The sequence below is a fragment of the Podarcis bocagei genome, assembly GCF_964188305.1.
Source record: "Podarcis bocagei genome assembly, chromosome: 2".
NCBI classification, from domain to species: Eukaryota; Metazoa; Chordata; class Lepidosauria; order Squamata; family Lacertidae; genus Podarcis; species Podarcis bocagei.
In genome coordinates, this window is record NC_138126.1 from 9,690,582 (window position 1) to 9,710,195 (window position 19,614).

Genomic DNA, 19,614 nt, shown 5'->3' on the forward strand with positions numbered 1-19,614 from the left:
TGCAGCTCTGCGATTCTACGAAACCTTCCTCTCCCCACAAGACCTTATGCAGCTGTGAAAATGCATGCATAATTGGATAAATAGAGGACTAAAAAATGAACCCCTTCCCCCACATCAGGCAGGAAAGCTCCTTACTCTGGAGACCTCAGATGGGAAGAAAATAAAAAAGAAATTGAACAGGGCGTCAGCTTCAAATGTCCTCTGCAAATACAGCCTCCCCATCTCCACACGTTGTCAGAAATAAACCTCATTGCATTGAGTGTGGGGCTTCAGCCCAGTTATACGTGTTTAGGGTTGATGCATTAACGTTCCGTATTTACAGGCTGGATTCTGTCTATCAGGGGCATCAAATGGGGTGTCCTCTGGATAATGCTGGACTCAACTCCCCTCTGACCCATCCAGCATGACCAGGGGTCAGAGAGGATGGGAGCTGCAGTCCGGCAGCTTCCGGAGGGGGGCCCTTGGGCTGTGCTGCCCTATACATTTTGCAGGGCACCTTCCCTGTGTTCCTCAGCCCCACCCCAAATGCACAATGCTCCCCCAAGGAGGGTCTTTTCAGCACCAGCTGCATCTGATTTCTCTCCTGGATACTAAGAGCTAGAACAACAAATGCCTGTGGAATTGACCTCTCTCAAAGATCAGGCCACACTCTCCCTGGCTCCACTATCAGGGCCGTCAACTACTGACCGGTGCAGCCTGATCTCTTTTTCCTGCATTTCCCATGGGGTGGTGGCAGATGTCAAAATAAAGACACCTTTGCCACCCCCCCACCTGCCTGAGGGCCACCTCCCCTTGCTCCACCCCCTATATGATGTTGGTGATGTTTGTGTGTCATCGTAAGTTTTCCTGTGAGTTTCCACTCACCCCATGGAAGCAGTGGCGTAGCGTGGGGGGTGCCAGGGGTGCAACATCTGCGGGGGGCGCGAGTCCAGAGGGAAGGGACAAGTTCCTTCCTCCGCCGGGCTCCCCGCCGCCACCGCCAGCCTTGCGCCCTAGCGCGCGCGCCCCCCCGCCGCCGCTGCGGCTGCGCTCCACTCACTGCTCGCAGGAGGAGCAGCCGCTGCAGCAGCGCTGACGCCGCCACCTACGCCTGGCCGGGCAAGGGCAGCCTCCGCACCCTGACGCCATCCCCTTCCCCCTTTTTTTCCAGAGCTGGGGGAGGGGGAGGTTTTAAAAGGGGGTCTTGCATTGGCGATCCTGCAGCACTTTGGGCCGCACGACACGAGCGCGCAGCACGGATCAGCCACGACCCCACCCCGTGCATTTCCCGGGGAAAAGTGCTCCGCGTGGGAGGCGTGTTTCCCCTTCATTCCCTCACGTGCAAATCCTCCTTGGGTTCCCTCCCCGGTCTTTCCTCTCCCTACCTCACAAAAGCCTCACCTCGTCGCCTCCTCGCTGCCTCTCACCTCCGCAGGAGCGTTTCCCTCCGCGGAAGAAGGAGCAGGGCGCTTCTGCAACTTTGGATTGCAACTTCTTGCTTCCCTGGGAAACAGAGCCCGGCCGGGTCAGTTGTCCAGCGGAGGGCCAGTTCCCCCCTCCCTCCCTCCCTCTCTCCCTCCCTCTCTCTCTCTGCAACCCTTGCGCCCCCCCCCCCTGCGTACTACTTGCAATGCAACTTCCGCACTCCATGCGCTTTCATAGAATCTGTCGAGCTGGAAGGGAGCCGAGGGTCATCTAGTCCCACCCGCTGCAATGCAGTAATACGCCGCTGCCCCCTACAAGGGATCGAACCTGCAACCTTGGCCTTATCAGCGCCGTGCTCTTAAACTGAGCCATCCGGGCTCCCCTTTCCCCCACCTTCTTGCGTGCCTGAACCTGTCCGCGTTTTGCATTCTAACACTTGTAAGCTCCATCCTCCAGCAGTTCTCTGACGCCGGCTGCGCTTCCTTTCAGGCCAATACTTGGCAGCCATAAACTCGCACCATGTCCAATATCCTATAAAAAGCATTAATCGGAATACCTTGCAACATTTCATCAAAGAAAATTGAGACGCCTTATTCCATAATAATAATAATAATAATAATAATAATAATAGTAATAATTTTATTATTTATACCCTTCCCATCTGACTAGGCTGCCCCAGTCACCTTGGATAAAAATATAATAAAACATGAAACATTTAAAAAAACTTCCCTTCAGATGACTTGTGAAGTTGTAGAGTTACTTATCTCCTTGGCTTGGGGGGTGTCAAATAAAAATAAAAATAAATTATTTATACCCTGCCCATCTGGCTGGGCTTCCCCAGCCACTCTGGGCGGCTTCCAAAAAAATATTAATACGTCAAACATTAAAAGCTTCCCTAAATAGGGCTGCCTTCGGATGTCTTCTAAAAGTCTGGTAGTTGTTCTTCTCTTTGACATCTGGTGGGAGGGCGTTCCACAGGGCAGGTGCCACTACTGAGAAGGCCCTCTGCCTGGTTCTCTGTAACTTGGCTTCTCGCAGTGAGGGAACCGCCAGAAGGCCCTCGGCGCTGGACCTCAGTGTCCGGGCAGAATGATGGGGGTGGAGACGCTCCTTCAGGTCTACTGGGCCGAGGCCGTTTAGGGCTTTAAAGGTCAACACCAACACTTTGAATTGTGCTCAGAAACGTACAGGGAGCCAATGTAGGTCTTTCAATGTAACTTCATACATTATTATTGTTGTTGTTGTTTAGTCGTTTAGTCGTGTCCGACTCTTCGTGACCCCCTGGACCAGAGCACGTCAGACACTCCTGTCTTCCACTGCTTCCCGCAGTTTGGTCAGACTCATGTTTGTGGCTTCCCCTCCCCATCCAGCTTGGTTTCCCTAGCCACTCGGAAACCCAAACCCTATGGAAATAGGGATGTCAAGGTTGCAGGTTCAATCCCCGCACGGGGACAGCTGCGTGGTCCTGCATCTTTCCTCAGGGCCTGCAAGACAGAGCTGTTCCACCTGGCCTTTGGTTTGGACTCAGTGGGACCCTTATGTCTTCCCTCCCCTTACAGTTTTGATTTGTGGGCTAATTTTAAAATGAGGCTGCTTTTCAAATTGCATTTTAACCTGTATTTTAAATTGGTCCCTCCCCCCATTATGTTTCTATTGTAATTTTACCGGTGTTAGCCGCCCTGAGCCCGGCTCTGGCTGGGGAGGGCGGGGTATAAATAAAATGTATCATCATCATCACCACAGGGGGTTGGACTAGATGACCATCGGGTCCCTTCCGACTCTACGATTCTATGATTCTATAAAGTCAAGTGTTACCGGAAAAATCCGAGGGCGCGCTCGCACTTGAGTGCTAAAATCCACGGGTTAGGGGGCGCAAATTACTTGCCTTGCCCCGGGTGCTGACAACCCACGCTACGCCACTGCATGGAAGGACACAAAAGTGTCCCATTTGGTCCAGCGCCCAAGAGGGGCCACCCAGACGCCCGTGGGACACCTGCAAGGGGGACCAGAGAGCAAAACCAGCCTCCCTCCCCTCCTTGCAGTTTCCAGCACCTGAGATTTAGAAGCCTTCTGCCTCTGGACTGTGGAGGCAGAGCAGAGCCATTGTGCTTCACAGCCTAGTGCTCCATGAATTTGTCCCCAGCTCAATGGGTGGAGCATGATAGTCTTAATCTAAGGGTCACTGGCTTGAGCACCACGTTGGGCAAAAGATTCCTGCACTGCAGATATATGGACTTGGTGACCCTGGTTGTACCGTTCAACTCTGCAATTCCATGATTTTAAGTTGGTTGCCGTCTCTGCCTCCAGTGGCAGTGAGTTCCATGGTTCATTTACACGCTCCACAACGAAATGCTTTTTTCTGTCCTGGATCTCCCAACAATCAGCTTTGTTTGGGGGCCACAACTTCTAGTGCTATGAGAATCTGCAACGTGGATATAATGTGTCTCTGTCTCCCTGCCTCCATCCATCGTGGGGACCAGAGCAGGGGGTGGGCAGTTTTGTTTGTCCCCTCCTGGGGCAGGGAAGCCTCAACAGAGAACTTTCTTGAATTAACAACAACAACTGGCCATCCGCCTATGTCTTGTGACATAGATAAGGTGTGTGTTCTCCACTGCAAATCAGGATGTAACCAACATTTCTCCCTCTTTTTTCTGTGGAATGTGGCACTTTTCAAGAATATTAGCTGGACGTATTCCCTAAATGAATTATCTGGTGCCCGATTAATCCCTTCTTCTGAATGAAGCTTTTTCCACACTCGGGGCATTCATAAGGTTTCTCCTCCATGTGGGTCCTTTGGTGTTTGATCAGTGTATCTCACTGAGAAAAGTTTTTCCTGCACTCAGGGCATTTGTGAGGCTTCTCTCCTGTGTGGATGTTCTGATGGTCAATCAACCTACAAGGGTGATGGAAACTTGCCCCACACTCGGTAGGGTTTCTCCCCTGTGTGTGTCTTCCGATGTTCAATTAAGTTGCTCGGGTGGTTGAAGTTTCTCCCACAATCATGGCACTTTTGTGGCTTCCCCCCTGTGTGGGTTCTCCGGTGTTTGAGTAACGTATCTCTCCGGTCCAGGAATTCGTGAGGCCTCTCTCCCGTGTGGATTTCCAGGTGACTCTCCAAATTGGTCCTCTGGCTGAAGCTTTCCCCACAGTGGGAGCACTTGTGTGGTTTCTCTTCCATGAGGCCTCTCTGATGGCGCACCCAGATCTCTCACTGGGGAAAGGATTTCTCGTCCTCAGACTATTCATACGCTTCCTCTCCCATGTAGATCCTCTGGTGCTCAGTCAGGGCGGATCCTCGCTGGAAGCTCTCCCCACACATGGAGCATTCATGAGGATGTTCTTCGGCATTCAGCCTCCCCAGACGCAAACTGTGCTGGCCGTTCCTCCCAGGATTTGAGGAGAAGGGCTTTTCTGCTCCAAAGTGCACTGGGCTTTCACTAAAGGGAACTGGACTTCTGGGTGATGGCTGCGTTCATTTGCTCCCTGGTGTCCTTTGGACTCACGCTTTTGCTCTGCAATCTCAGCTAACAAAGGAATGTTCCTTAGGGATATTCCCTCTGGCACAGCTTCCCTTGGTGGGAAATCTCCGTCTTGAGCTCTCTCCTTTTACCTGCAGGTGAAACCAAAAACATTTTTTAAACATTATGTGTGTGGGAAACCCCTAAGCAGGACCTGGGAACAAGCGCCCCTCCTGGAGGCTCCAGCAGCTGCTATTCAGGAGGATTACTGCTTCCAGCCACAGAGGCAGAGCATATAACCATCCAAAGTCTTCAGGTAAAGGTAAAGGGACCCCTGACCATTAGGTCCAGTCGTGACCGACTCTGGGGTTGCGGCGCTCATCTCACTTTGTTGCCCGAGGGAGCCGGCGTACAGCTTCTGGGTCATGTGGCCAGCATGACTAAGCCGCTTCTGGCCAACCAGAGCAGCGCACGGAAACGCCGTTTACCTTCCCGCCAGAGCGGTACCTATTTATCTACTTGCACTTTAGTGTGCTTTTGAACTGCTAGGTTGGCAGGAGCAGGGACTGAGCAACGGGAGCTCACCCCATTGCAGGGATTCGAACTGCCAGCCTTCTGATTGGCAAGCCCTAGACCCTGTGGTTTAACCCACAGCGCCACCCGAGCCCCCTACCAAAGTATTATCCTCCAGGAATTGTATCTAATCCCCTGTTGAAGCCCTCCAGCTTTTTCAGCCATTGGAAGGCACCACACTTTATTAGGAATATAGGAAGACTTTACACTGTGTAGTAATATTGATTAATAATAATAGCCAAGTCTCACCAGGCATTCATATCTAGGGAAGGAACGCCATAACTGGGCTGCCACCATGCAGATGGTGCCTTCTGCCAGGTCCATCGAGGTCAGTCTTGCCTCCACTGACTGGCAGTGGCTCTGCAAGGTCTTCCCAGCCATACCTGCAGTGTCCTGGCCAGGGATGATGGGAGTTGTAGTCTTCAGCAAACAGAGGGCACCAGGTTGGCAAGGCTGAAAGCGTCTGTTTCAATCTGAAGTTCTTTGCCAGCATGCTAAAAAGGGATAAAGTTAGAACTAGCAACCAGACTTTTAGGAGTTCTCTTCACGGAATCAAGTCCCGCTTCCTAAATCAGGACTCCTGTCCATTTAAGGCAGAGGAGGATTTTCTCCAATTCAAAAATGACAAGGAAGCCTATGAATGAAAAATGTTGCAGTATGAATACCACAACTTACTAGGTACGTGTGTGTTTGTGTGTAAGCAAAAGCATGGGAAGCAATCCAGAAGCATTGTCTGCTACTTGAGAAAACATTCAGCAATTGCAAAGACCTGGAGACATGCTTTTTAAAAAAATAAAGATCACATGATCACTGAGTCATTTCCAGGAAGGGGAAACTCCCAGTAGCTGAAATCTGAGAAAACGAAACTTAACTCTGGTCTTCAGAGTGAAGGAGCCATGGCTGCTGCGGGGGGTCACATCCAGCGTCTCCGTGATGAAGCCACTTGCTCCATCTGCCTGGATTACTTCAAGGATCCAGTGACCATCCCAGAGTGTGGGCACAACTTCTGCCGATCCTGCTTGGTCCTGTTCTGGGGGGAATCGGCGGCAGAGGCTTCCTGTCCCCAGTGCAGAGAAAGAGTCCAGAGAAGGAGCCTCGTCTCCAATCGGCAACTGGCAAACTTCGTAGAAATAGCCCAGAATCTCAGCCTTCAAGAGGGAAAGGAGGAAGGAGGGAAAGGAGGAGTCTGCGAGGAGCACCAGGAGCCCCTGAAGCTCTTCTGCAAAGTCCACGAAGCCCCCATCTGCCTGGTGTGCGACAAATCAAAGGAACATGAAAATCACAAGGTGATTCCTCTGAAAGAGGCTTTGGAGGAATACAAGGTAGGAGATCCCTGGATCTGGAGGGGGAGAAATAAATAGCTGTGGATTCTTCCTGGGAGGTTTTCTTTTTACTTCTCAGGTCCAAAGTAGACATGGCATTGATTGGTCGTTGTTTATCGCCTTGGAAGCAGCCCAGGGGAAGCCTGAGGGCTCCTGGGGTGGCTGGAGGGGGGAGTTGAAGTCTTTCTGCCAGGGGGACAAGGGGATCTTGAAATACTCACAGCAGCTTCAAAGATTTGAACTGGGACCTTGGCAGGGAGAGAAAGGGTTAACCTCGTCCACATCCCCCAGCAATATTTAGAACATATTTAGAACGTACAAATGTAAATTGCACATAGACAACTAAGTACATGTCTCCTTTGGTTACCAGGATGCCTCCTCAATGCCCTGCAAAACAGAGAGCAGCAAGGGATCAGCGGGGGGCGAGGGGGCTGTTAGCCAGGAATTGACCAGATGGTGCAGGATCCCACCCCCCAAGTATCTGTTGGAAGCAGATTTGGGAGTGGGGAGTGGGAGCACCTACTGGTGGCTTATTCTGGGGGTGCCGTGGAGCCTCTGCAATGATGTTTCAGGGGGGGCTGAGTATCTCCTCCCACCCCAAATTTTGAGATGCTCTGGTCTATCCCTGCATCTCTCGCCTCTTGGGCTGACCTCACTATCTCATTGACGCTAGAATGGTACATCCCCGGTTGGATCCTGCCTTATCTTCCTCCTCCTCTTCCCACTTCTCCCTGAGACCTCAAGGTGAGAAGTCAGGCTGGGACTCCCAAGGAAAGGAGAGGAGGCTGAGAGATCACTCCACAAGGGAGGGTGTTTGAGAAAAGGTGAGGGGCTGCCAGCTCTGCAGGCAAGGGGGGACCTAACTGGGATCCTGAGCCCCACAGGGTCGTTGATCCATGGAGCCGTGGACCAAAAAGGCTGAAAACCTCTGTACTTTTATTTCCACCAGTAAATTACTTTGCTATTCTAGCAAGGCCACTGGGCGCAAGAAGCCAATATGATTTTCATCTCTCTGTGTGTCTCAATCAAAGCTGAATTTTCCCTTTTCTTTTTAGGGAGAGATCTGTCGCCACCTGGAGATTCTGAGGAAAGAGAGAGGGGAAATTTTGGCCCATCAAGCAGATCTGGAAAAGGAAAGCAAAGACCTCCTTGTAAGTGTCTTTGTTGTTACTAGACAGGGAACAAGCACTTGAGACCTCCAGGTATAGGGCAGTATGTAAATTCAATAAAGAAGAAGAAGAAGAAGAATCCAGTGAGGACTGAGAAGTGATGGGGAAATCTGCCTGTTTCAGCTTCTCCTCATTTCTCATTTTTCATATCAGTCTGTTTATTAATTTATTGTTCTGAAAATGAATCAGATGTTAGGGTAGTTACCTCCTTGTATAAATATTCTGATCTGTACTTTACCCTCATAAATACATTTTTTTGTGAATATTACCTGGCTGGGTGAAGCTTGAATATATCAGAATTTTAAAGCTTTGTTTTGGTCTCCATATTTTTTCAGCAAGAGCAAATTAGGTAAGTTCACCTTTGAATGCAGCTAAATTGAGTTTATTTCCCCTTGTCATTTATTATGTGAATAGCAGTCAAGAAGAAGCCTGAGGACTTGGGAGCTGAAAGGGTGGAAGCAATTCAATCCAAATCCTGATTTACTATAAATATTACTAAAAACTGAATTCTAAATGTGCTCTCTAGTTCATTTTTAGGAAACTCAGGCTTTTAAAAACCTTTAAAGAAAACAGGGGAGCTATGGGGATGAACTCTGCACTTTGTCCTCCTCTGTTTCTGTTCCTTCCTACACCCCAGTCTAAACGGAGGGGTGTTTTATGTCCCCGGATGTTCTCTGAACAACTGTGAACTCTGGTTATGCCATGCCCCAAAACATGCAGGGAAAATCCATGGCTAGGAAAAAAGAGCTCCTTCCTTTAGGCTGTATCCGTCTGCAAAATAGACAAAACAGAAACAGCAATGGAGAGGGCCTCCCCTCAAAATAAAGGTTTACTTCTTTAGCCACTGGAGGTTTCATGTCTATGAAAAATCAGAAGTGTACACCCTGTTTAATTCTCACAATTTTGTTTCTCCTGTTTTGAGGCTAAGGACCAAACACACTCAGACCTCCTCTTTTCTTGCAGAAATTAACAGAAACAGAGAGGCTGAAGATTGTGGAGAAGTTCAGAGAACTGCGCCAGTTCCTGGAAGAACAAGAAAAACGTCTGCTGAATCATATGGAAGAGGTGGAGAAGGAGATTGCAGGGAGAAGGGATGAGCAGCTGGCCAGACTCTCCAGGAAACTCTCCTCTCTTGAGAGGATCATCCAGGAGATGGAGGAGAAGAGTCAGCAGCCAGCGAGTGAACTCCTGCAGGTAATACGGTGGCAGGAACAGCCCAAGGCTCCAGGAAAAGGCTGCCTCCAATCCTTCATGTGTCTCTTTCATGTATACAAGAAGTGCAGGGGTTCAGATGATGGAGCCTCTAGTCAGGTTTGTAATGGACAGGAAGACCCAAGAGACCTGGGATGCTTAACTCACCTGAATGCAGACTAGAGATTCTTCTGTGTTCCTGATGGAACATGAGGTGGTTTTCTGCTCTTTGCTGATGATTTGTCACCGAATGCCTTCCTTCTTGGCAATGCTGCCTTCCTGCCCTGGGCTGGGCTTCAGCGAGGATTCAGGCCTCCTTCTGACATGAGGCAGTCTCTTGACCAAGCTTCTTTTCCACTTCCCTCCACAACTTCTGGGTTGATCCCCTTCACAATGGATACAGAGCGGTCCAAAATGGTGCTCAGTCACAGTGACCAAAGAGTAAGACAGAGGGACTCATCCAGACTGCTGCTTGTCCCACCCCTTTCCTCCAGGAAAATCTGCTCTCTACTGCTGAATGAGAGCAAACATCAGCCAGGTTTTCTCCGGATTGACGTTTGCTTAGATGTTGAACTAAGGAGCCGGTTTTCCCTGAGGGAAAGCGGCAGGGCAAAGGCAAAACCTCTTGGACCCGTGTTTTCTGGGCACAGGGAAAGCAGAAGTGTGGAGGAGCCCAAAGAAACACGGAGCTGTTTTATTACCCCTTTGGAGGCATTTTATGCTGCAGGTGCTTTTTTGTTTCCAGTTGGAAAGTAGAATTTGACATTTGGGGACTTCTGTGGAGGACAATTTGGGACAGTTCCCCGGTAGGATTACCTTGTAGGCTTACTTACGTCTGAATTGCACAGTGCAAACGGGATTAAAGTTAATAAATTATAATCTAAGACAAGAGATTCGGTGCAATCTTCTCCTGAACCCACAAATGTTAAATTTCCCTAAAATGCTGGTGGATTTTCATAAGGATTCTTAAAAAATAATTGTAAACAGATGTGGAAATGTGGAGAACTTGATACTGGAAAAATTATTAATTTCAGATTGGAGAAATAAAAGCTGTGAGAAACCAAAACTTATTGATTCCACCATCCCTGCCCACAACCTTGCCATGTGCCAGGCAGACTGACATTCAAGGGCCAGGGTCTGAGGGGGTCTTCCTAGTGTGGCCTGTGGTGTGCAGTGAATTCCCCTCTCTTTTTCCCTCTAGGATGTGAGAAGGACCTTGCAGAGGTAAGTGGATCTGGCTCATTTCCATTAGCATCACTCTTTGAAGCTGAGATGCAAGAACCTCAGACATGGCCCTCCAGGGGCTGCAGGGGGGAGACTGGAGGACTCACTCCCTGAGGCATCTCACAGGTAAAAGTAGAGCCCCCTCTTCTGAACTTGTAGCCCCCCAATTCTCCCTCCAAGGTTCGAGGTCAACTGCCTCCTCCCTTCCTCCCTCCCCACATCACTTCACACAGGGTTGGGGGCTCTTTTCTTTCTCTTCCACCTTCTGTTCATTGACTTTGGTAATTTCAAACATGTAGAAGAGAAAGTGCCAAAGATCCCTGGGAACAGCTTAGGACGTACCAGTATCTTTCCACGTCCCACTGGAAGCCCCCCAACTCTAGTAACTCAGCCCCTTTGAGGCACTGAGAGAGGGATGGTCTGTTGGTCTAGAATGGGTTGGCTCTTTTTCTTGGGAGCGTTTCCAATGTGAGAGGCTGAAGGTGGTCTTGAGTGGGGGGTGAAAGTCAGGTTGTTTGATGCCTCTGTAGGGAGAGTCCCATGGGGCATGGGGTTGCGCACTTCCTGTGTGAGAGAGGGGGTGCAGGGAGGGGGGAGGTTGCTCTCCTTGACCGCTTGGCAGCTTTTGACATCACTAACTAGCCAGTGTAGTGTAGTGGTTAAGAGCGGTGGACTCGTAATCTGGGTAACCGGGTTCGCGTCTCCGCTCCTCCACATGCAGCTGCTGGGTGACCTTGGGCCAGTCACACTTCTCTGAAGTCTCTCAGCCCCACTCACCTCACAGAGTGTTTGTTGTGGGGGAGGAAGGGAAAGGAGAATGTTAGCCGCTTTGAGACTCCTTCGGGTAGTAATAAAGTGGGATATCAAATCCAAACTCTCCTCTTCCTCCTCCTCCTCCTCCTCCTCCTCCTCCTCCTCCTCTTCTTCTTCTTCTTCTTCTTCTTCTTCTTCTTCTTCTTCTTCTTCTTCTTCTTCTTCTTCTTCCTTCCTCTGGAGAGGCTCAGGTAGGGAGGGATTGCAGGCACTCCATTTCAGGGGTTTGGCCGAGAAAGTTGTTATGGGGCAGCAGAGTTTGAAGCCATGGGAGCCCTCCGGTGATGTCCCACAGGGTTGCCTCTTGTCCCTTGTGCTGTTTAGCATCCTTACGAAGCCATTGGCCGGGGCTTGGAGGTGGGTGTCAACAGATCATGTTGAATTACCTGTTGGGAAATAAACTTCAACTATGTTCATGTTATTGAGCTCTCCTGCAATAATCAGGGAGACGGTGCCACAATGGGGCCATTCATGGTTTTTCTTTTCACCAGGTATGAGGAAAGAGAGAGTCCAGAGAACCCACTGGCTTTCCCTCCAGAGCTGAGGAACAGGATCTTGGAATCCTGTGATCTAAAACACCTTGTGGAGGATACAATGAAACAATGGAAAGGTATTAAAATTGGCTGCCAGGATTTCACACTGGGAATTCTATTATTTCTTCAGAACTGAACATGCCAGGCTCTTACTGCATGGAATTGAGTAACTCCAGGATACCTTCCTTCTTGGTGCTCCAGCCTTCATTTCCTGTCTCACAGAACGGCCCATGTATATTGTGATGCTGGATCCTGTAAAGGAAGCCTGAACCAGAGTGTATCTGTTTTCAGTTATACGGAACCTCCTTTTCCTTTTGGTTACCCGTCTACACAATCTGGGGTTGTCCTTTGGGAGGTTCTCCTGCTCTGAATGGAGTCAATTTAAGGATGCCACATTATGAAGTGTTACTTTTGTATGGAGATTTATCTCAGGCGGAAGAGCGTTGCCCTTACACTTTATATCTTTTTGCTTCCTCAGATGCTGTGTTATACAGAAAACAGCTTCAGAAAGGTATATTTCCAGGGGAGGAACAATTTGACAGGAGGGATGGGGACTGATATTTCATGGGTGTTCCTGTCCATTCTGCAGACTTTGGGACCCCCATCAATGGCGTCACTCTGGGAAACAGTCCTCTACTGGCGTTTGGGTTCTTTGTCTGTCCCTTGAATGAACTGGGAGGGAGGTTGAAGGCTTGGATTGGGGGCAGAGCTTGTCCCTACAAAGAACCTGAACACTAGTCTGAGTATCCTGGTTTCACCCTCGATTTCTTTCCTAAAATCTGTATGCTGCTTGTTTGTAGGGAAAATCCTCAGAGACTTACAATATCTTACAAAAGCCCTTAAGGAGGATCCTGCAGGGTCAGTCCAATGTCCATCTTGTCGCGTTCTCATGTATAGGGAACCTCCCTTGCATTTTGTTTTCCCTCCACACAATCTGGAGAGGTTCTTTTGCAGCTTCTCGAGATTTGCTTGGATTTCCCCCTCGTGAAGTGTGTTAAAAAGGGCACCCGCAAGCACCCAGTCCCTCCTCCACCTCCTGCCCAGTCTGGTCTCCCAGCAGCAGAGCAAGGCCTGAGCTGCCTCCTCCTCAGTTTCAACCTCATCAGCCATCCCCATCTCCTGAGACTTCCCACTGTTCTTATGAGATCAGCCCCATTCCATGAGGGAGGACTTCCCATTGCATGAGACCCTTGGAAGCACAGTGCAAAGCTCTGCTGATTCATCCTCTGCAGTTTGGTTTGTCAGCATACTTGGAAATTCCGGTTTCAATGGCTTTTTCCCACCAGTTTACTTGGCGCTGATGTTAACCTTCCTCCAGCCATTCAGTACAGATTCCCATTTCATTCGTGGATTCTGAATGATTGTATTCCACCATTTTCTAGTATGGTTTACCATTTCTGATTTCCCCATGGCATCATGGAATAGTAGAGTTTGAAAGGATCCCAAGGGTCATCTAGTCCATGGGTAGGCAATCTGAGGCCTGGGGGCTGGATCCGGCCCAATCTTCTTCTAAATCCTGCCCGCAGACTGTCCGGGAATCAGCTTGTTTTTACATGAGTAGAATGTGTCCTTTTATTTAAAATGCATCTCTGGGTTATTTGTGGGGCATAGGATTTTGTTCATTTTTTTCCAAAATACAGTGGTACCTTGGGTTACAAATGCTTCAGGTTACAGACGCTTCAGGTTACAGACTCCGCTAACCCAGAAATATTACCTCGGGTTAGGAACTTTGCTTCAGGATGAGAACAGAAATCGTGCTTCGGTGGCGCAGCGGCAGCAGGAGGCCCCATTAGCTAAAGTGGTGCTTCAGGTTAAGAACAGTTTCAGGTTAAGAACGGACCTCCAGAACGAATTAAGTCTGAGGGACATTGGATCGGCCCCCTGCTGAAAATGTTTGCTGACCCCTGATCTAGTCCAACCCCCTGCAATGCTGGAATCACAGCTAAACACGTTAGTTGTTTTAATTCCTTAGGCCTACAGTTGTTGTCTTCCAATTACTTGTTTTATGATGTCATCTTTTGCTAGAAACAAGGAAACAGCAGATGCTATGTTATGGTGATGTTTTGTAAAAATATTTTCTTTGAACTATTGCAGTGTAGACCATTAAGCCTATATTTTTGCTTCCTCAGATGTTCAGTCATTCAGAAGTCTCCAGAGAGGTAAATTTCACATGGAGACCCCAGTTCACAGGAGGGGTGGAGACTAGTGTTTCATGGGGGGTCAAGAGTCTCTTCTGTACAGTTGAGAACCATCCACCGCTTGACTTTAGCCCTGCTGTTTGTGCCACAAAGGCAGAGAAGGTAGACTTGAAGGGGGAGAGAGAAACTGCCCAGAAGGATCAGGCGGAGGAGGGAAGAGCTTTCCTCCTGGCTAGAGAGAGTTGGGTTGCTTTTCCATCATGTGACCTTTTTCAGGCCTGGTTGCCATGTGTCATCTTTTCCCCAGCCATGACTTCTATTTTCATGATCAAAATTTCTTAAAATCTGGCAAAATGTCCCCAAGGTTTTTTGTTCGTTTTTTTTGGTTTACAAGAACCCATGAAAATTTTAATATTGCATTAGAACAGGCATAGGCAACCTCAACCCTCCAGATGTTTCAGCACTACAATTCCCATAATCCCTGACCACTGGTCCTGTTAGCTAGGGATCATGGGAGTTGTAGTCCCAAAACAGCTGGAAAAAACCCCTTCTCTTGTGGTTGAACCAAAAGGACGCTGGCTCAGCTACAAGATCTTGGAGAAGGAGTCCGGGAGGGCAAGAGTTAACATCCCCCTGCCCTTAAGGAGAGTCCACATGCAGATGTTCAACAGGTTAATAAATTGTTCTGTGCACACTTACGTTCAGAAAGATGTGAACATGAGCCCAAATATTTCATGTGGCAAGTGAGAGAGCTATATGTATTCTTATTCTTCTTTTGTTGTTGAAAGTTAAGAACATTGCTACTAGCAATATATCACACCTACTACAGCCTACATATAGTAGGGGTATTTAAAATGATACCCCTATATATGATGGGTAATATGCAAATGTTGATATTATTATTATTATTGTTATTATTATTATTATTAGAACAGGGGGTCCTCCTCCCCCAGCCCAACCCAGAGATCCCCAAAGGCCAATTCCCACAGAGATTGTCTGAGGAAAGCAGCTTCTCTCCTCTCCTGCCTCCTCCAATTCTCCTCTATTTCCTCTTAGATAACACAGAAGAGCTGAGTAAAAGGTTTCCTGGGTGGTTTTTCCCCTTAAAAAATGCCTGGGTTGAGAGGAGGGCAGGCACAATGGACATTGAATATAAGAAAGTGAAGGAAACTTTGTTAAAAATCAACAAGGAAGTTATTTATTCTGATGAGAGTCTGCAAGGAGGCGTCTCAGTGTCCCATGTGATGCAGAAGAAATCCCCTTGATCTGAAAGGGAATCTGGGTTTTTTGGGTGTTTCTTGGATTAGGATGTCCATCTCTCTCTCTCTGCTGACTCTGCCTGATCATCTCTTTCCCTCATCTTCTCCCCAACAGCAAATGTCACTCTGGATCCAGACACAGCCCATCCTGAACTCATCCTGTCCAAGGATGGGAAAAGCGTGAGATGGGGAGACAAACCTCAAGCCCTGCCTGACTATCCTGAGAGATTCAGCCAAGAGATTTGTGTGTTGGGACGTGAGGGATTCACAGGAGGCAGACATTTCTGGGAAGTCACTGTAGGAAGTGGGAGATGGTGGTTTGTGGGGGTTGCCAGGAAGTCTGTGGAGAGAAAGGGCATCTTCTCCTTTAGCTCTGAGAGAGGGATCTGGTCTGTGGGGAAGTGGGGAGGGAGGTACGCGGCCTGCATCTTCCCTAAACACTCTCCTCTGTCCCTGAGTGAGGAGCCCAGGAGGATCCGGGTGACTCTGGACTATGAAGGGGGACGTGTGTCTTTCTCTGACGCTGACTCAGGAGCCGAACTCTACACGTTCTCAGGAGCCTCCTTCTCTGGAGAGACCCTCCTCCCTTTCTTTTATCTGGTTGACTTTGAAACCCACCTCATTATCTCCTGAGGAGACAAAATCTGCCTCTCAGGCCCAGCAGGAGTTTCTCTCCAGACCAGAGTGACTCATATAAAAAACCATTTACCCACCAGGAGAACATTGGTCAGTTTTTCAAGGGCTTCTTTGAGAAGATTCATTTTCCTTTCTTTCCCCAGAATTCCCTCTGCAGCTTACTTCTTCTTAAAGAGACAGTCACACTTTTAACAGTCCCAATAAATCATCTTTTCCTCACCTTCAGTCTTGTTTTCCTTTTGAGATGTCTGCTTTGGCAGAGCAGAAGACTTTTAATCCCAGGGTTGTGGGTTGGAGCCCCACGTTTGGCAAAGGTTTCCTGCGCTGCAGGGGGTGGGACTAGATGACCCTCAGGATCCAGCGCAACCCTGCAATTCTACGAAACCTCCCTCTCCCCACAAGACCTTATGCAGCTGTGAAAATGCATGCATAATTGGATTAATAGAGGACTAAAAAATGAACCCCTTCCCCCACATCAGGCAGGAAAGGTCCTTGCTCTGGAGACCTCAGATGGGAAGAAAATAAAAAAGAAATTGAACAGGGCGTCAGCTTCAAATGCCCTCAGCAAATGCAGCCTCCCCATCTCCACACGTCAGAAATAAAGCTCATTGCATTGAGTGGGGCTTAGGCCCAGTTATTCGTGTTTAGGGTTGATGCATTAACGTTCCGTATTTACAGGCTGGACTCTGTCTATCAGGGGCATCAAATGGGGTGTCCTCTGGATAATGCTGGACTCAACTCCCCTCTGACCCATCCAGCATGACCAGGGGTCAGAGAGGATGGGAGCTGCAGTCCGGCAGCTTCCGGAGGGGGCCCCTTGGGCTGTGCTGCCCTATACATTACGCAGGACACCTTCCCCGTGTTCCTCAGCCCCACCCCAAATGCACAATGCTCCCCCAAGGAGGGTCTTTTCAGCACCAGCTGCATCTGATTTCTCTCCTGGGATGCCAAGAGCTAGAACAACAAATGTCTGTGGAATTGACCCCTCAAAGATCTGGCAGGACTCTCCCTGGCTCCACTATCAGGGCCGCCGACTTCTGACCTGTGCAGCCTGATATCCTTTTCCTGCATTTCCCATGGGGTGGTGGCAGATGTCAAAATAAAGACACCTTTGCCGCCCCCCACCTGCCTGAGGGCCACCTTCCCTTGCTCCACCACCTATATGATGTTGGCGATGTTTGTGTGTCACCATACGTTTCCCTATGAGTTTCCACTCACCCCATGGAAGGACACAAAAAGTCTCCCATTTGGTTCAGCACCCAAGAGGGGCCACCCAAACGCCCGTGGGACACCTGCAAGGGGGACCAGAGAGCAAAACCTGCCTCCCTCCCCTCCTTGCAATTTCCAGCACCTGAGATTTAGAAGCCTTCTGCCTCTGGACTGTGGAGGCAGAGCAGAGCCATTGTGCTTCACAGCCTAGTGCTCCATGAATTTGTCCCCAGCTCAATGGGTGGAGCATGATAGCCTTAATCTAAGGGTCACTGGCTTGAGCACCACATTGGGCAAAAGATTCCTGCACTGCAGATATATGGACTTGGTGACCCTGGTTGTACCGTTCAACTCTGCAATTCCATGATTTTAAGTTGGTTGCCATCTGTGCCTCCAGTGGCAGTGAGTTCCATGGTTCATTTACACGCTCCACAACGAAATGCTTTTTTTTGTCCTGGATCTCCCAACAATCAGCTTTGTTTGGGGGCCACGACTTCTAGTGCTATGAGAATCTGCAATGTGGATATAATGTGTCTCTGTCTCCCTGCCTCCATCCATCGTGGGGACCAGAGCAGGGGGTGGGCAGTTTTGTTTGTCCCCTCCTGGGGCAGGAAGCCTCAACAGAGAACTTTCTTGAATGAACAACAACAACTGGCCACCCGCCTATGTCTTGTGACATAGATAAGGTGTGTGTTCTCCACTGCAAATCAGGATGTAACCAACATTTCTCCCTCTTTTTTCTGTGGAATGTGGCACTTTTCAAGAATATTTGCTGGTCGTATTCCCTAAATGAATTATCTGGTGTACGATTAATCCCTTCTTCTTAATGAAGCTTTTTCCACACTCGGGGCATTCATAAGGTTTCTCCTCCGCGTGGGTCCTTTGGTCTTTGATCAGCGTATCTCACTGAGAAAAGTTTTTCCTGCACTCAGGGCATTTGTGAGGCTTCTCTCCTGTGTGGATGTTCTGATGGTCAATCAACCTACAAGGGTGATGGAAACTTGCCCCACACTCGGTGGGTTTCTCCCCTGTGTGTGTCTTCCGATGTTCAATTAAGTTGCTCGGGTGGTTGAAGTTTCTCCCATAATTATGGCACTTGTCCGGCTTCCCCCCTGTGTGGGTTCTCCGGTGTTTGAGTAACGTATCTCTCCGGTCCAGGAATTCGTGAGGCCTCTCTCCCGTGTGGATTTGCAGGTGACTCTCCAAATTGGTCCTCTGGCTGAAGCTTTCCCCACAATGGGAGCACTTGTGTGGTTTCTCTTCCATGAGGCCTCTCTGATGGCTCACCCAGATCTCTCACTGGGGAAAGGATTTCTCGTCCTCAGACCATTCGTACGCTTCCTCTCCCATGTAGATCCTCTGGTGCTCAGCCAGGGCGGATCCTCGCTGGAAGCTCTCCCCACACATGGAGCATTCATGAGGATGTTCTTCGGCATTCAGCCTCCCCAGACCCAAACTGTGCTGGCCGTTCCTCCCAGGATTTGAGGAGAAGGGCTTTTCTGCTGCAAAGTGCACTGGGCTTTCACTAAAGGGAACTGGACTTCTGGGTGATGGCTGCGTTCATTTGCTCCCTGGTGTCCTTTGGACTCACGCTTTTTGTTATGTACTGAAGTTCTCACCCTGGGCCAGCAGGGGGATACTGCAGATAGTTTTCACTCAGGTCCACATATGCAAATAAGGAATTGAAAGTGACGTTCAGTGATTGGATAGTTACAGAAAGTTGTTACTGTTGTGTTATAGTGGAGCTCTATATAAGCAGGCTGGCTGAACCCTTCAGTTAAGTTCTGTTCTGGGTCTGTGAATAAACAAGAGCTGTTTGAAGAATCACTGTGTCGTCTGATATGTTCTCCCACAACTTAACACTTTTGCTCTGCAATCTCAGCTAACAAAGGAATGTTCCTTAGAGATATTCCCTCTGGCACAGCTTCCCCTTGGTGGGAATTCTCCGTCTTGAGCTCTCTCCTTTTACCTGCAGGTGAAACCAAAAACATTTTTTAAACATTATGTGTGTGGGAAACCCCTAAGCAGGACCTGGGAACAAGCGCCCCTCCTGGAGGCTCCAGCAGCTGCTATTCAGGAGGATTACTGCTTCCAACCATGGAGGCAGAGCATATAACCATCCAAAGTCTTCAGGTAAAGGTAAAGGGACCCCTGACCATTAGGTCCAGTCGTGACCAACTCTGGGGTTGCGGCGCTCATCTCACTTTGTTGGTCGAGGGAGCCGGCGTACAGCTTCTGGGTCATATGGCCAGCATGACTAAGCCGCTTCTGGCCAACCAGAGCAGCGCATGGAAACGCCGTTTACCTTCCCGCCAGAGCGGTACCTATTTATCTACTTGCACTTTAGTGTGCTTTTGAACTGCTAGGTTGGCAGGAGCAGGGACTGAGCAACGGGAGCTCACCCCATTGCGGGGATTCGAACTGCCAACCTTCTGATCGGCAAGCCCTAGACCCTGTGGTTTAACCCACAGCGCCACCCGAGCCCCCTACCAAAGTATTATCCTCCAGGAATTGTATCTAATCCCCTGTTAAAGCCCTCCAGGTTTTTCAGCCATTGGAAGGCACCACACTTTATTAGGAATATAGGAAGACTTTACACTGTGTAGTAATATCGATTAATAATAATAGCCAAGCCGTACCAGGCATTCATATCTAGGGAAGGAACTCCATAACTGGCTGCCACCA

At 49.1% G+C, this 19,614-nt stretch overlaps 1 protein-coding gene across 1 annotated transcript; it reads left to right on the forward strand.

Moving 5' to 3' along the window:
• Positions 1–6,324: 6,324 nt before the first annotated feature.
• Positions 6,325–15,717, forward strand: LOC308581246 (zinc finger protein RFP-like; the record flags this gene model as incomplete). The annotated part of the gene is made up of 8 exons (XM_081183777.1): positions 6,325–6,757; positions 7,813–7,908; positions 8,890–9,120; positions 10,319–10,341; positions 11,646–11,764; positions 12,166–12,198; positions 13,817–13,846; positions 15,200–15,717. Exons 1-8 carry the CDS (start codon positions 6,332–6,334, stop codon positions 15,715–15,717), a joined length of 1,476 nt encoding a protein of 491 aa, XP_081039903.1. The 5' UTR covers positions 6,325–6,331.
• Between the last annotated feature and the right edge of the window lie 3,897 nt (positions 15,718–19,614).